Genomic DNA, 17,363 nt, shown 5'->3' with positions numbered 1-17,363 from the left:
AAAATTTAAAAATGTTTAAAACAGACATCAAACTCACAGTTAGTAACAACCATATCTAAAACAAAAGCAAATTAAGCAAACAAATAGAACAGGAACAGGACCACAGAAATGGAGATCACATGGAGGGTTAGCAACAGGGAAGTGGCAGGAGGAGAGAGGGGGAAAGATATAGAGAATAAGTAGCATAGACGGTAGGTACAAAATAGACAGGAGGACGGGCAAGAATAGTATGGGAAATGTAGAAGCTAAAGAACTTATGATGAAACATGGACATGAACTAAAGGGGGAGAATATGGGTGGGAAGGGGTGGGCAGGTTGGAGGGGAGTGAAGGGGAAAAATGGGACAACTGTAATAGCATAATCAATAAAATATATTTTTTAAAAAGAACGAGAAACTAAGAGTATTATTGAACAGTTAAACACTTTCCAGAAAGTATTAACAAGGCTACAATCATTTGGATACCCTTAGTGTTTTCTTACTTGTTCTTTCTCAGTTGTGTGTTTAAATGGGCGCACACTCAATTCTGAAGTTTTGGCCAGTCCTGGACATTTTTCAAACATGGTCTAGGAGTGGACACTGCATACATGGCTTCTCACTAGGAGCCACAGCCCCCTGGAGAGGGCGGGATGGGCACTGCCTGCCCCCCTCTAGAGACAGTAGCAGATTTGTGGCTTGAAGGCTTGAGAAGATTAAAATGTGCTGTGTGGATTTCCTCCCTGACATCCTCTTTCAGATTTTTTTTTGAAACGTCAAAAACAGGAGAAAAGCATCTGGATTTTACAAAATCCAACAGATGAGTTCCTACTGGTGGTTTTACCCTGGGGCCTGGCATGGAGAGCAGTTCTAAGAGATATTTGAAAAAAAATCATTAGGTTCACCATAATTCAAGCTGGCCCATGATATTTGGATTTCATCCATTTTAAGAAACCTAATACTTTTTCACATCCAGTGATCTCTGGCTTCTAATCCAGTTGTCTACACTCTGAATTTAGGAAAAAATAAACATGTATTTGTCCACTGAAGACATACTTAGAGTTCTCTCTTATTCTTGGGTTTTGGGGCAAACACTTGGAACTTCTTGAGTAGAAGAGAAAAGCACAGTTGATAAATTTCCCACACTTTAGGGAGGCCCTCGATTTTGAATAACCCCCCAGTTTCTGCTACCCTCCTTTCTCTGTTTCCTTGGGGCCTACCCTGGTGATATATGTATTTTCATATCTGCATTAGATTCCATAGGGTAATCAAAAGTCACAGGTGATAATTATTAAAAAGGATTGCATTTTAGGAGACATCTCATTTTAATCTATAGTTAATATGTAGTATGCCTACACAGTTAATTTATAAAAATACCTGTCATCTAATTAGGGTACTGTGTTAGTTTCCTATGTTCCTGTGACAAATTTACACAAATTGAGGGTTTAAAACAACATCTTTTTTTCTGCCCCACCGTTTTGGAGGTCCGAAGTCTGAAATGGGTCTTGCTGAGCTAGAAATAAGGTGTCCGCAGGGCCGGCTCCTTCTGAAGACTGGGGTTGGGGCGTGGGCGCGGCATCCGCTCTCTTGCCTTTCCCGGTTTCTGGATGTCATCCACACTCCGTGGCTCACAGCCCCGCATCTCTCCAGCCTCTGCTTCCACCATCATGTTCCCTTTGATTCAGACCTGCGTGCCTCCTTCTTTCACTCTTACCGCCCCTTGTGGTTCCACGGAGCTCCCTCAGCCAACCCAGGAAAACCTCCCTGACTCTAGGCCCTTGTCGCTCTGCAAAGTCTCCGTTGCCTGGAAGAGGACATGCTCACAGGCTCCCAGGATGAGTTTGCGGGCATCTTCCTGGGCAGAGGGGGCATTTGTCTCCTCACCACAGGCGCTCTGGGAAGAACATGTATTTCGTTGTCACAATAGGAGATAGTCCCAGTGTCTCTAGCTGAACGTTGGTGTCAAGGCCAGGATGCGACAAAGTCCTTATTGTTATTGCTGTTGTTTAGAAAACAAATATCAAATTTATTGTTTTCTTTTACATTTCCAGGAAAAATCTTGGTAATTCAACTCAAACTGAGACCATTTTGGTGTCTCAGTTTGAGTTGAATTACCGTTCAGTCAGGAAATCCTAGGAACCAACTGGTTGAGACCACCTGATACCACGCACCTTGCTGTGATGAAGCAGCAGCAGACCGGTGCAGATGATTACCTGTGCGCACACACTCCGTGTGAAGTAAAGGTCCATTTAACACCTTTCCAAATCTAACCCAATCACTGCAAAGTTGACACAGAGGCAAGACCTGCCAGCCTGGTCTTTTGAGTTTATCTGCCTGTGGATTTTATTTAATTTTCTGATGTGCCTTCAATGGCATAAAATCCTCATGACCTGTCTGTGTTGCTTCTGCCTGAATGAACGTCAAGATCATTAAGGATGGCCACTGCAGGCGCTTCCCTTGTCCGGGCGTCTCCATGGATTCCTCACTGCCCCTTTAACTTTGCCTCTGTTGTCTCCCCTTTGTTGTATGAACATCGACCACACTGTTCTATTCACTTTTTCCTGAATAAGGGTGATTTCCAGCACCCCTATTTTTGTCATCTTGTTGCCCTCTCCCTTTTCTTCTAGGACAATCTTGAGTCTCAACTGACAACCCAAATCAGATTATTTGCTGAATAATCTGGACTTGGTGAACCCTGTAACACTCAGAATGCAGGCTGTTTGCTTGCTATTTTGAGCAGACTCTTTTAATTTGTGGTAAGGTCCAACTTTGAAATGTTAACTAATACACTATTTTTATTTCTGGTAACCCTTTGTCCCCTGTTTTTTCCTTCCTTTTCAGACAGCTACCAGAGCTTTAGGGTTTCATGAACTTGTCCCAAGGATGATGATATAGCCAAACCAAGGAGTTAATTCTCAGTGTTTGGGTTTCAAAAAACTGACCTTTGAATTTCACAAGGCAAGGGTCAGAAGGACCCTTGTCCTTCAGTGTGTGTTTAACACCCTGAGGATTCAGGCTTCCCAAGGGGCTGTGCGGGGATGTGGGCAGTGTCAACCTGTCCGATCCTCAAATTTTCTGTGTCTTCTTTTCTCGGGGTGATTGGTCTATAGACACATTGACTCTCTGTAGGGTTTCTTCTTGTTTTCTTTTCACACTTGCCCTTTTCCCACTCCCCTCCCCCCTTATTCATCCCTGGTCTTGTTGTGGAGGAAAAATCCCTGGGTGTCCAACCAGGGGACTGTGGGAAATGCTGATGTTGAAAAGGCAAACTGCTCTGATGACTGCCAAGCACGTCCTCTTACAGTTCAGACGGGTTTAATGCTTCGCTCCAAACCAAAGTGAAGACCTACTCAGGATTATTCAAACAAACCTCTGATGACAGACCTCTCACCTATGTTTGGATGGAGTTTAGAAAGTTCAGAAAATTGAAAGACATTGCTATAACAAAATCTATTCCATTTCCAGCTACACTTTATGTTTCTAAAAACAAGTCTTATCAGTGTCCGTTTCTAAAATGAGGAATAACATTAACTATGGCCTCTGTCTCATTGTAGCAACAAGTATTATTCATTCATGAAGAGAGGGACTAATTAGGAAAAACAAACTAATCCTGTCCATTTCATTGAGAAATAATTTTCTGGTAGAATTTGTATGTTTATCAACATTTTAAGTGTATTTGATCCTTTTGATTAACTGTGTACTAAATGAGAAGTATAATGACATTTTATCCAAAGAAAATAAAAAATGTCAACTTGTATACTCACAGGAAATTAAAAATTAATGTCAACTTACACCTTTTTTCAGTCAATTATGAGATAGGCCTATTTAGCAAAATTGTTTCACATATATTTTTATATTAGGATAAAGTTCTCTGGGGACAATGAAATGAAAATATCACTTGAAGGAACATTCTAAAACAAGATACACGTGGGCATTTGTTTTTGAATGGACCAGGATGAGTATCAATATCTTCTTGGATTTATATTTCATTGGAAACATTTAAAATAATGGAGTAACAATTTTATTTAGATGTTCAATATTTATAACTTGCTAGAAGTCCCATCTAGGAACTAAATTTTTGATTAAAAAAATATAGATGTCAACTTAAATAGGGTGTGCACAGTCTTTTGAAACTATTTTAGGAAATAGATGAACAAAAAAGGTTGAAGACTAGGTCATAAGCATCACCCATAATGATTTAAAAGTGAGATTTCAAGTGAGATTAATTATCCATAGGCTGGGGTTGTGGACAGCACTGTTAGGAAGAACAACTGACTTGCCCCTGATGGTAGATGGGGCTTGGGGCTGGGGATGATACAACCTGCAGAGTGCGGTGTGAGGACTGGCAGAACCCAAGCCCTCACTCTAGCCCTCAGCACGTGGGAATCAGGTGAGGCGTGTATGGCAGCAGGGGAGTAGGGTTGGCTGCGTGGGATTTTGTAAGGTTCTGTTCATGTGGTTCCTCCTACTGTCCCTTCTGGGTTCAAAGCCGAGAAGCCGACAGCAATTGCCTTTCTCCCTGGTACTGTTTAGGTTATCTACCTTCCCTGACTCACTTTTCCCGCTGCCCCACACAGGATTCCTGAGATCATCTCCCATATAATGTGCCTGCGCTCCAATTCTATCTCTGAGGTCTGCATTTGGACCATCCAAAAGATGGCCAAACCAAGACAGGCACCAAAAGTTACTTTCTTGAACAAAATGAATTTAATTCCAATTCCCTTTAAAATGCACATATTGAATGCATGCAAGGTTGGCTCTAGGGGCCCTCAATACCTACTTATTGATTAATTAATTAATTGTATGGATTGGCCAAGATTGTCATCTGATCTTTTTTTTACTGAGTATACATAAAGAGATTTGGGAAAATCTGACCTTAGAGAAATTAATCTTTACAAGTGACAATATGTGAGGTGAGAAGCTGATCTGTCAAAAGTCAGGAAGCAAGTGCATAAACAGAATAAACAGAATAAAAGTTGAGTATTTGATGCTATTCATTTGGAATAACTGTAATTTTCCAGCAAACGTTTTCCCTTCCTATGAAATTTGCTGCTGTTTTCTCATAGTAACTGGAAATCATAAAATAGTCCATGTGTAGTGTCTGGTTTTAAAACAGCAGTTAAGCTTTATTTGTAAGGGCAAAGAAGAACCACATTCCATTCTGAAGTTAATAAGAAATAAGCAAGTTCCTTCCCCTAATGTTCATCCTGGCTCATGTAAATGCTGGTAATGCAGTTAGGTAAATGTGTAGCTGAGGTGTGGAGTGCTGCCTTTACTATTGAACTGTGAAATTATAAAATATGTAATTAGCATATTAATTTGTACTAGTGGTCTAAATGTTATAAACAAGGCTCTACAGAGAAAGCTTTAAAACAGAGTCTTTGGCTGTGGGAATATACAGCCTACTGAGTATTTGGCCTTGAGCTTTGAGCAGAGGGGCATGTTTATAAGTATAATTGGAAAAAACCCAAATGAGAGAGAAATAGTGTGTTAGTAACTCTAGTAAGTTATTTACAAGTTTACAAGTAGAGCCAGAGGGCCTGGAGGGGCCCAAGTCTCAAACCTCTCTTGGATGGTTCCTTCACATGTGTGACCTTCAATGAGCTGTGTCCTCGTCTTTCCATCAGAGAAGATGGGTCCTACCCATGTCACTTAGAGTCATCACTAGGGTATTGGTGTCAGCTGGTTGGCTTTTTGATGCTCAAAAATGACTGGATCAGTTTTTTTCTTCACCATAATGTTGCAGCATTTTAATAAGGAACAGATGGGGTCAGAAAGAAAAAAGAGAAAATGGTAAGGCAATGCTGGCTGCTTATGTCTGGGCTGGAAAGAAGCTCAAGTATCATCTAGCATTTAAAAATCATTATTGGGCTCTTACTGTGTGCTAGGTGTTGTGCTAGACACTTTAAAGGGATGACCTCACTCCCTTGTGTCATCAGTCTACAAGGCGGGCAGAATGGTCTACATCTCATGGATGAAGAAGCAGGCTCCGGAGGCGGCCAGCGTTTTAGACAAGAAGTCAAACAGCCAAGATTTGTTATGATTTCTTTTAGCATCTTTTCCTTAATTTTAATCAGATAACATTATTAATTGATATATAGCACCAGTATGCATTTTGATCTTATTTTATTGTGGGAAGAACACTTAACAGGAGACCTAACTAGTGAGATTTTGAGTGGACAGTACAATGTTGTCCACCAGGTCTCTGGAACTTACTCATCTTGTTGATCTAAAACTCTGTGTCCTGAGTTTTTCCACCCCCTTCGCCTCTGACAACCATTGTTACTTCTACTCTGTTTCTGTGAATTTGGCTGTTTTAGATACCTCATATAAATGGGATCATGCAGCATTTGTCTTTCTGTGAATGGCTTATTTCTCTTAAACTAATGTCCTCGAGGTTCAGCCATGTTTTCACAGACTGCAGAATTTCCCTGTTTCCTATGGCTGAATAATATTCCAGGGCGTGTATATGCTACATTTTCTTTATTCACGTGTCTCTCATGGACACTTGGGTTGTTTACACATTGGCTCTAGTGAACAGTGGTCCAGTTAGCATAAAGGTGCCAATATCTCTTTGAGGTCCTAATTTTAATTCTTTTGAATAAATACCCAGAAGGAGAATTGCTGGCCCATGTAGTGATTCTATTTTAAATTTTTGAGGAGTCTTCATACAGTTTTCTATAGTGACCACACAATTTTTCACTCCCACCAACAGAATGCAAGAGTTTCAATTTCTCCACATCTTTGCCAATATTGCTCTTTTTTGGATAACAGCCATTTCGACAGGTGCAAAATATCAAGTCTTGATTTGCATTTCTCTGACGATTAGTGGTGTTGAGCATTTTTTCCTATTCCTGTTGGCCATTTGTATGTCTTCTTTGGAGAAATGTGTATTAAGTCTTTAGTCTGTTTCAGAAATCAGGTTAGTGTTATATTATTGTGATATAGTGGCTCAGAGGGTTGGGTATCATCCCACAGACTGAAAGATGGTGGGTTCCATTCTCAGTTAGGGCACAAGCCTATGTAGCAGATTCAGTCCACAGTCAGGGTGTATTTGAGAGGTGATCAATCGACATTCCTCTCTCACATTGATTTCTCTCTCTCTATCCCTCTCCCCTCCTCTCTCCCACACTCTCTCTCCCCCTTCTCTCTCTCCTTCCCTCCCTCTATCTCTGTCCCTCCCTCCCTCCCTCTGTCTCCCTCACTCTGTCTCTCTATTCCCATCTCTCTGAAATCAATAAGCATGCTCTTGGGTGAAGAATAAAGAAAAAAGAAAATTGGAACCTAAGGCTAAAAGTAAAACAAAACATCTCAGATCCAAAGGTAAGAGCATGTCTATCAAACTATATAACAAAACAGAAGTAAAACATAATAATCTTGAATTGGCAAAACCTTCTTAAACATGAAGTTAAAAGGACAAGCAAAAAAGAAATCAAACTCTACCTTAACCCAAACCCTAACACTAAACCCAACCATAAGCTCTAACATTAAGCCATATACTCAGCCCCAAACATTAAGCCTAGCTTCAGCCCAAACCTGCACTGCCAACTCTAACCCTAACTCTGACCCTGGTCCCTACACTAACCCCAACTCTAATCCTAACCTAAATGCAAACCACAAACTGGACTCTGACACTAACCTCAAACCTGAACCTGAACTTAAACTTGACCCCTCACCCGAAGACCAAATGTATTGACACTGCCACTATTCTGTATGCTTAGGATGCACCCCTTGGAGGAATAGGTAACACTGAGAAGCCCTTCCATCTGTCTCTGCCCAGAGGAGGTCCCTAGATCTTGAGCATTGAACTTTTGGTCCCTTTGTTCTTTGAATCTTGAATTTTCAAAGCCCCAGTTTGCCTGTGTGCTCAACAGTCCTCATGAAAAATGGTGTTTCTCTCTCAGTGTCCCTGCTCCACCTCATTGTAGGTAATTACTACAAGTTGGAAGGCATTTCTAAATTGATATATACATCTAAAGAATTTAGGTTTAAAAACTAAACCAAAAGTATTTCGGACATACTAAAGTGTAGAGTACAATTTAACACACACACATATATTTCATCACCTCACTTGGTGTTATAATGAACTTATACTCAAAAGAAAACACTGCCCTTTGGTTGGTTTATCAGTTTTTATAATATTATGATTTTATAATGTTTCCAATATTACAAAACACCATACATTACATATGTTATTGTTTTAAAGCTTAAATCATGTATAGCAGTGTTATTCTAAACACTAAACATTACATGCAATGTCTAAAAAGTTTCATAAATAGACAATGTATTGATTTTACTTTCTGTTCAATCAGTACAAGGTAAACTAAAAATATCCCTCAGGCCATTGATAACCTTGTGACTCTGGACCCATATAAATGAATCTTGTTGTGAAGACAAATGCTGAGGAGTGTTCATAGGATCATTTAACTTACTTTGACAAAAGAAAATTCTGGTCCTTCTATTCATGAAATTCACTCTGGAAATCCTGTTCTCATTTTTCATCAGTACAAAAGGACAGATGGTCGGGTAACATGTAGAAATAAAGGCATTAACATTCTCCAGTTGCCAATTCCTATTATTTCCAAACTGTGAATAAGCAGTAAGAAAGCTGTTTGTCCAGTAAAAGAAAATGAAACAGCAAACCAGCATGAGGATGACGTGGGTGGCTCTGTGCTCAGGAGAGCTTCGTGAGGAGTGGATGCTACTGCGGACGAGCCGAGCTACTCTGTGGTGTCTGGAAAGGACGGTCACCATGTAGACGCTACTGCACGCCATTAGAGAGAGAAAGAACACATCCTGAATGAGCACTATACTGAGAAATGTCATGGCCACCTGGTGATCATAGGTACTGAGCTTGCAAAAAGGACCATAATACCCAGATGTAACATCAGTGGTATTCCTATCAGCCACAATTTTTAAGATAATCTCAGAATAGATGACCATGCTGATGACCCAGCAGGAAAATATGGAGGGTTGAATGAGTGTAGAGATGTTGTTCTTGAGCCAGGCCCATTTACGACCACTGACAGCAATGGTCACCACCTGGAACGTGCTCTGGAGGGAGGTTGTGTACAGAGAAATACTCCGGGTAACTCTCTGAATGTAGAGAACTACTTTACACCCAGGGTCGCCTATCTCGGGCCTCATTCCAAAGGAACTAATTATACTTGGAACCCCTCTGAATAGGAGGGTCAGGGCGTTAGCCAAAGTTAAGTGGGCAAGGATCCCATCAGCAGGCCTCTTCTTGCGGGGCAGAGAGAAGAAGGTGTGCATGTATAAAGCAAACAGCAAGGAGTTCCCCAGGAAACCAGTACCAGTCTGAATGGAGAGGAGGATCCCAAACAGGGTGTCTCTGGACATCACTGTGAGTCCATCTCAGATCTTCCAGCCAAGGACAGCACATCCTGCAGACAAATCATTTGACTATGAATGTAAACATAAAAACAATTAAGGCTGAGAAATAGTTTCAAGTTTCAGGGACATATAAATGTAAAGGGGATATAATACCAAGCCCTGTGGAGAAGGAAGTTATTTGCCAGAAACAACTTCAAATTCAGGTATGCAGAATGGATTAGGGTTTGCAAGCAAATTTAACCTAAAATATAGTAGATTTTTAAAAAAGATTTTATTAATTTATTTTAGAGAGGGGAAGGGAAGGAGAAAGAGAGGGAAGGAGACATCAGTGTGTGGTTGCCTCTCATGCACCCCTTGTTGGGGAACTGGCCTGGAACTCAGGCATGTGGCGTGACTAGGATAGAACTGTTGACCCTTTGGTTTGCAGGCCGGTGTTCAATTAACTGACCCACACAAGCCAGGGCTAAAAGATAGTAGACTTAAGCATAAAACAAAATGCTTAAGAAGAAAAAAGAACAACAATTATACTCCTGAAAATGTGGAACAGTAGCAAACATCTTAGAGACTGCAGAAATACTGGCAATAGCAGGAAAAAGGACTGGTATATGCCACAGAAGCAGGAAAATAGGACAATGAAGAAAATGACATATGATTACTGGTAAGGGAAAGGATTGCATGTTTACGTGAAAGAAATAAAACACTGACGAGTATTTAAACTGGACCCTGAAAACAAGTGAATACAAACCGAACAGAACGGGCAGCCAAGAGAGAGAAGCAAGGATGGCAGACAGAAGCCTGCTGAGATGAGCCCTTGCCTGAGGAAGGGCCCTGGAGGACTGATCAGAGAGGGAGCCTGGGGGGTGATCAGGGCACCAACACTTAATGGGTTTCAGTCTGCACTCCCATGTGTGTGAGTGAAATAATAGACTCAGGAAAAATGTCTCAGTTCTATGTTGGGATATTTTTTGAAATCAAGGTAAAGAAGAAAACTGAAAATAACCATGAACACAAGCAGAAATGTAAGAAAGAGAAAAGAAAACTTTTAAAAAAGGGGATATTGTTTTTAATATACAAGGGGGACTCCCCAAAAAGGTTATTCATAAAAAATGGTGCATTTAATTTTACATGTTTAAAACAAGAAGGAAGAATTAACCAGTAAAAAAGAAAAGAGTAAATGAACAACAATTTCTTGAAGCTGGTATTTCAAAGCAGCCCGATTTTGCATTACAGCGAATACGAAGAAGGAAGCTGACACAGAGGGACACACAGCTGTAACACTGGGTTCACATTGGGAATGGCGAGAACAAAACCAGGGGCAGACACTCTGGAAAACACTCACCATCCCCTTGCCTCCCCGAGCCTCCAGTCACAGCAGCATCCTCACCACAGCAGGTCTCTGTAGGCAGCCCAGTGCAGGGGGGTTGCTCTCAGCTGTGCTGCAGGGCAGCAGCAGGAATCCGGGTTATGAAGAGGGGGCTGAGTGACTTCATCTCCCTCTGGGCACCAGCCACTCTGTTATCCAAGCTGGAAATTGGCTTGTTGACAGTGACTCAGCCTGGCATGTCCACAGGAAACTAGCTGCTGTCCCCAGTGCAGTATGTCCCCTGTTAGGTTATTAGGATTGGCAATTACAACTCTGCCATCTCCTCCTGAAGTGACCCATGGCCTCTGGGTGGAACTAAGTGCTCAATTACTCCTCGGGGTCCCAGAGTAATCACGGGAAGCTCATCAGAAGTTCATGCTCCCTGTTAACAGTGGTGATTTTCGGTGTGACACTGGCCACAGGGCAGCAGCCCTGAGCTGGGTGCTGACTGGCTGCTCAGGGCTGAGTTGCATGTTTAAGAGATGTTCACACAAAACAAGCACATTGCATTGTCTTCTTCCGTGACCAAAGCTGAGGTTTTATTTCAATTCCCAATACATAGTCAATGATGTCACTTCAACAACTTTAAACAACAGGAAAAATGACCATTTTGTTTAATTTAAGCTTCCATTTTGAAATCATTGTCCATCCACAGGAAAACATGAAGGTAGTACAGAGATCCCCACTCACCCTTTCTCCGCTTCCCCCAGTGGTGCATCTTTCATAATCACAGTCCCATCTGAGTATGGTGACTGTGAGATGTGCAGCTGTAGCCTCATGTCCTGTCACCTCAGGGCACACTCATGTGACAACCACCTCCATCCACACACAGGACTCCTCCATCCCCACCAAGGCTTCCCTCCTGCTGCCTCTTCATGCTCACAGCCACCCCACGGCCACGGCCCTCTACTCCATCTCTGTCATTTTGCCTTTTTCAAGAGTATTATATAGTCATATAATTACGCAGCTTATAATCTTTGGGATCAGCTTTATCATGGGCATTATTCTCTGAACCTCTCCTATTGTCCCATGTATCAATAGCTCGATCATTCCTATTGTCCAGTGAGATTCCTCATGTGGATGCACCACACTCTGCTTAACATTCCCAAATGAAGGACAGTAGAGTTGTCTTGCAGTTTTGGTTGTTAGAAATAAGCAAGTGTGTCTATTACAGGCACAACTGTGTTCAGGATTCGGGGTGAACAGAAGTTTTCATCTCTCTGAGATGAATGCCCAGGAGTGCAATGATGGATTGCATGATATGCATGTATTCCATTTTGTACAAAACTGACACCTGTTTCCAGAGTGGCTACATCTCCTCACATTTCTACCAGCCATGTGTGAGAGATCCAGTTTCTGTCCATCCTGTCCCACATTCAGGGTTGTCATTATCTTTTTTAAACTGTGTAAATAACACATGACATAGAATTCACCATCTTAACTGAAAGTCCACATTGCAATGGGGTTTCGTATATGCAATGTGTTGTGCAACAGAGCTTCAAAACCTTCTCATCTTGCACACTGAAAACTTTGTCCCCATGAAACAAAAACCTTTTCCCCCTTTTGCCCCATGCACGGGTGACTACCCTGCTCTGCTCTGTTGCTATGAACTTGACTACTTGAGATGCTTCATATGAGGGGCTCACTCAGTGTTTGTCTCTTCATGGCTGGTTGATTGTCCTTAGCTTAATGTCCACACTGTAACATGGGCTAGGATTTCCTTTTGCTTTAAGGCTCTTCCATTGTACATATGCATCACATGTGGTTTTTCCTTTCAAACATCTCCAGACACGTGTTTTTCCACTTCTTGAATGTCATGCCTGGTGCTACTATGAACGTCATTGTGCAAATATCCCTTCAAGTACTGTTTGCTATTCTTTGCAAACTGACCTGAAAGTGAAATTGCTGAATCATGTGGCAGTTCTATTTTTAATTTTGGGGGAATGGTCATACACTCCCAGGGTGGTTTTAACATTGATCTCTGAACTTAGGGCCTCAGTGCACAGCCAGCACTCTCCGACCATGGAGGCTCCTCCTCCAGGGGTTCTAGAATCCCACACACGATGCCCTTGCTGAGTAAGACCGTTGTGTAGCTGCACATCAGTTGGGGCTTCAGATACATGGAAGGGGAAGGACACACGTTAATCCACCCATAAAATAAAGCCTGCATCCTGGTTCATTTAGGAAGACTGCACCCCTAATTATCTAATCATTACTAAGTTCCCTTGTTACAACGTCTAGAGGGGCTCAGTTTCATCCCCACATTGTCCTGGTTATCTTTTTCCAAGATCTCTGCATGGAAGTGACTCTGGGTGTCATGACAGACAGGGATATTATGACATCATCATTTGAGCCACAGAAATTCTAAGAAAGAAGTTACCAGTGAATTAGGAAGCAGAATTTTGAAGAGCACTTTTTGAGGAAAGATTAGCAGGGACTCAGAGACCCCCTTGTCAGGGCCACTCACGTTAGAGATAAACATGGAGTCCACAGAACAGGGCCAGCGTGATCAGTGAAGGGGACTGACCCCTGGACCTGTACTTCCTGTCCTCTGTCCTTGCCCAGACTGTGAAATGCCTTTCCAGATTTGGGGGCATTAGCCCTCTGTCCATGTAGGGAGGGAGGAAGGAGGAGCAAGGAGAAAGGGGGACCTGGGAAGCAGGTGAGAGTCTCTGTGGAATCACCATGACTTTCTGCCACATTTGGGGTTTTCCAGCTGTGGCCTAGGAGGGGCTGCAGGGGCACTGCTGGTCCTGGGGGCACGAGGCCCCTTTCCTGCCAGCCTGCATCTCCTCAGCCCCTGCCCACACCCCTCCCACTGCAGGTAGGACTTTAGGAGATGGTTTTGGAAATGGGGGTCCTCCCTGTTCTCAGATGTGCAACAGCTGGAGCAGCCTGGCTCCACGGCCGCTCAAGGCTCAGGGGAAGCAACACTGTTTTTGTCCTCCACTCTCTCATTTACTTCAAAACCTTACACAAGACATTCAATACACAGATGCTTTTTGTGCTTTCTGAAGAATCTAGAGTCACTAATGTATGACTGTGTTTTCAATACCCATGATGTACACTCGCACATTAACAAAAATGAAAAGCACTTCTTGTTCCACATTCCTAGGCCTAGAAGTGACCAGTTCTTGACTCTACATGAGGTGCCAGATCTGCCAAGGCCCCACGGGTTGAAGACCCCCAGCAGGTATGCAATGGGCCCGGCCTCTCTGATTGGGCCATGTCCCCTCCACAGTTCTTAAGGTCAACTCGACAGACATATGAGTATGTGCTTGGCTGGGGTGGCCCTTCTGGGTGGGCAGACATTCCTGGAGGCAGGAAATCAGAAGTTCTGTGGAGGGGACACTTCTTGGACTGAGTCCTTGGTCCAGAAGTTGCAGGGTCTTCGTGTGGCCTAAAGCGCCTGTGCAGAGACAGAGAGAGGACCACAGCTGGGGACTCAGAATCCAGCTCCAAGGAGACCCCTCCCCGGCCCTGCCAACCACCCCATGGGTATTTTGGGTGCTCCCACAGGGAGGCGGGCCCCGGGAGCCTGGCCCACACAGCCAGCAGGGCCTGCTGCCCAGACCCCCTAGGGTGAGACTCAGTCTGAGGAATGTACAGAACCTCTCAAAATACTAATTCTAATTCCAGCTGGCTTGAAGACATGTCAAATGCCATGAAAAACAAAAAACAGATACAATAGATCAAATACCCCATGACAGAAGCCATAGCAAATGCCCAGACCAGGCAAACCCAGAGCCTGAGAGCAGATGGGGGGCTGGTGGGGGGCAGGGCAGAAGACTGCTAATGGGCTGAGGTCTCCTTCGGGGAGGTGAAAAAGTTCTGGAACTAGGCAGGGTGATGGTTCTGCAACATGGTGAATGTACTAGAAGCTACTGATCGGTATATATTAAAATGTTTAAGACAGTAAAATTTATGTTCAGCGCATTTTACCACAGTAAAAAAAAACAGCATGACACTTCTCAGAAGGGGCATGGGCCCCCCAGAACCAAGGTCACCGGAAACTGTTTCAGGAAGTAGAATGAGTAATCACTGTTGAATGAGGAGAGATATGTAGAGGGGAGTGAGGGTGGTCACTCAGAGTGTTGTGAATACCTTACCTATTTTAAGTGAAAAGATCAACATCTTCCAATGTGCAAAAATCCAGGTGCCGATCTGGTCCTCTTCTGTTTTATTGTGTAACTCGCCCCACGGGTGTCTGTGGGACCATCACAGCCCAGACATGGAGGTTTTCTCCAGTGTTGCACACTCACACCTAATTCAGAAGCATCTTTTTTCCCAACCATACTGCACCCAGCACGGTTTTCTGTGCTGTCGACTCAGGAACAAATACAAGAAGAGCTGACATTAAATGTTCCGGGGACTTTCTGGTAATGATTCTTGGTTAGCACACAGCTCACCCAGTAAGAGCAAACCTGAGGGGTGAGGGGCCCGGAGACCTACAGACCTCAGGGGGCTGGGGTGCTGCAGAGGGGCCGAACAGCACCAGCAGACAGGGAACAGGGTCCACTGGGTGCAGGTGTTAAGAGTCATCTCGTGGAAAAACATCTTTCTTATCTGTGAAAACTGTACACTCTTCTCAGAATCATCCCAAATGGATTGTTGTATTTGATCCTCAGGCAGCCTGAGACCGGGGACTTCTATTGTCATTCTCCTTTTAGGTTGAGGCTCTGTGGCAAGAGGCTTGGTCCGTGTTCCTTGCCCACCACCTCCTTTGTGCTGGCCCTTTCTCCCCGCCCCCACCCACTCTGTGGGTCCTGAAGAGGCTGCACAGGACCTTGCTGGCCAAGGCTGGGGCAAGCTTGCTGGGTAGACAGGGTTGCCTGATTAGCAGGGTGAAGATATTTGCAGAATGGGTGTTGCACTATTGAGTACCACCCCTGCCACGTGACTCACGGATCCTCTCCAGAAACTAGGTCACAGGTGACGGGAGAATCCTCGTGGCTCCTGCTCAAGCCAAACTTCCCCCAGGTCTGCCTTTCTCAGCGTGATATATGGTGCCACAAGGTAGAGTATTGTGACTGATCTGTTGGGGTTGCTATCAACTCCATTGTGTGTTCCCTCACTGTGTTGTGTTCTAACGTGGATGATTTTGCTTTGCATTTGAAAGAATTGGGTGCTGGGAGATGTACCTCCACTTGAAGGACTTTGGGTAGATCATTTGTCAAATCTGCATAAACTCCTTGAAAGCAGAGCCCTGGGGAGGTGTGGAGCAGGAGGGGGGGCCTGCAGCTGGGCCCAATACTGTGTTTTAGGGGCTTCTGCCACCAGGTTTTACCAATGTGCTGTTGCTGACAGGTTGATGGGAACCTCCTCGGTCTGCCCTTTGATTTGGCTGATGGCTGACAACCCTGGGCCTTAGCAGGGCAGAGCCACCTGCTCCCTAAGCACATGTCCCTCATGAGAGAAGAGCTGAGTCACACCCAGCTCAGTAGCTACAGATTTAAATTCTGGGGCACACAGAGCTGGGGAAGTGGTGTGGTCGGGGTGGGAGGCGCCCCTGTGTGTGGGATTCCCTGGGAGGTGGGTTCTCCAGGTGAAGACTGCACCTACCCAAAATGAGCGCCCTGGGAGAATGACTCACCTCCCAGACTGGTCTTAACTGCAGCCTGTCCCGCCCCCTGGACCCTTGTCCAAGGCTCCCACCCATGCCCTGGCCTTTATGATCACCAAAGTTGGAAATCAGGTCCCTCCATTGATGCTGTCTTTGTGTGTTTGAACATGTCTGTGCAAAGATGAGTACTGTGGTTTTGTTCCCACACACTTCCTTATAGGAATTCACTGCATGGCAAGAGAACTGGCTCTCTCTGGCTCGGGTTCCCCCACCCTCTCTGCACCACCACGCAGGCTGGGAGCTGGGGCACATCACCTGCTGACTGACAGGCCATGCCCACTCCTGTCAGTCCTTCATTTTCTCTACAGGAAGTGTCTGTTTACCCTCAAGGCTGAAAAAAGTGTCTCATGGTTTGTTTTTCTACACTCTAAGTTTTTTGTTAAGTTGACTTGTTTCTTTTTCATTGAGCATTTGAGTGGGATGAAGCAGCTTTTCATAGCATCTGAGGGATTTGTTTTGGAACTGTGTCTTCAACAACCAGGATACTCAGCTGTGCTTAGCCACTGTCCCCCTGCCCTTCTCTCCCAGCACTCTGGAAAAACAGTCAGCAAACCAGGGACAAGGGAACTTCCTCAAAGTGATCAAAGACATCTACAGAACATCCGCAGCTAACAGCCACTCAGAAAGAATGGATGCTTCTCCCAAGATCAGAGAGAAGACCAGAATGTCTAGTCTTGCCCTTTCTCTCAACACCATACTGGAGGTGCTACATGAAGAAATGGGGCAAAAAAGTTAAATGAAAGGAGTATGGATTGGAAAGAGAGAAGGAAAATTCTCTATTGACAGATGATATGATTCTATACATAGAAAATTTTAAGGAACGAAGTACAAATAATTGGAATTGATAAATACGTTTGGCATGGTTGCAGAATAAAAACAATGTGCAAAGAAGAACCGTATTTGTCTGTATTTGTACTCTAAAATGAATTGTTAAACCCAAAATATTGTATGTTGAATCTCTAACCATCTGCCAGGCAGGAGGTGAGGAACAGAACTCAGCAGGACTAGAACTCTGCTGGATCCTTGATCTTAGTCTCTCCAGCCTCCAG

General features: G+C 43.8%; 1 protein-coding gene across 1 annotated transcript in view; it reads right to left on the bottom strand.

The window, feature by feature from the left end:
- LOC123826925 (vomeronasal type-1 receptor 4-like) overlaps positions 1–9,247 on the bottom strand; it is a 31,623-nt gene extending 22,376 nt beyond the window's left edge. Inside the window, exon 1 of the mRNA XM_045851147.1 lies at positions 8,407–9,247. Coding sequence (XP_045707103.1) covers positions 8,407–9,247 — 841 coding nt within the window. The remainder of the gene's footprint in view (positions 1–8,406) is intronic.
- Positions 9,248–17,363: the final 8,116 nt, after the last annotated feature.

The sequence above is a fragment of the Phyllostomus hastatus genome, unplaced genomic scaffold (assembly GCF_019186645.2).
Source record: "Phyllostomus hastatus isolate PE091 unplaced genomic scaffold, TTU_PhHast_1.1 phas_contig_86, whole genome shotgun sequence".
Taxonomy (NCBI): domain Eukaryota; kingdom Metazoa; phylum Chordata; class Mammalia; order Chiroptera; family Phyllostomidae; genus Phyllostomus; species Phyllostomus hastatus.
This window is presented reverse-complemented; position numbering and strand designations above follow the sequence as displayed.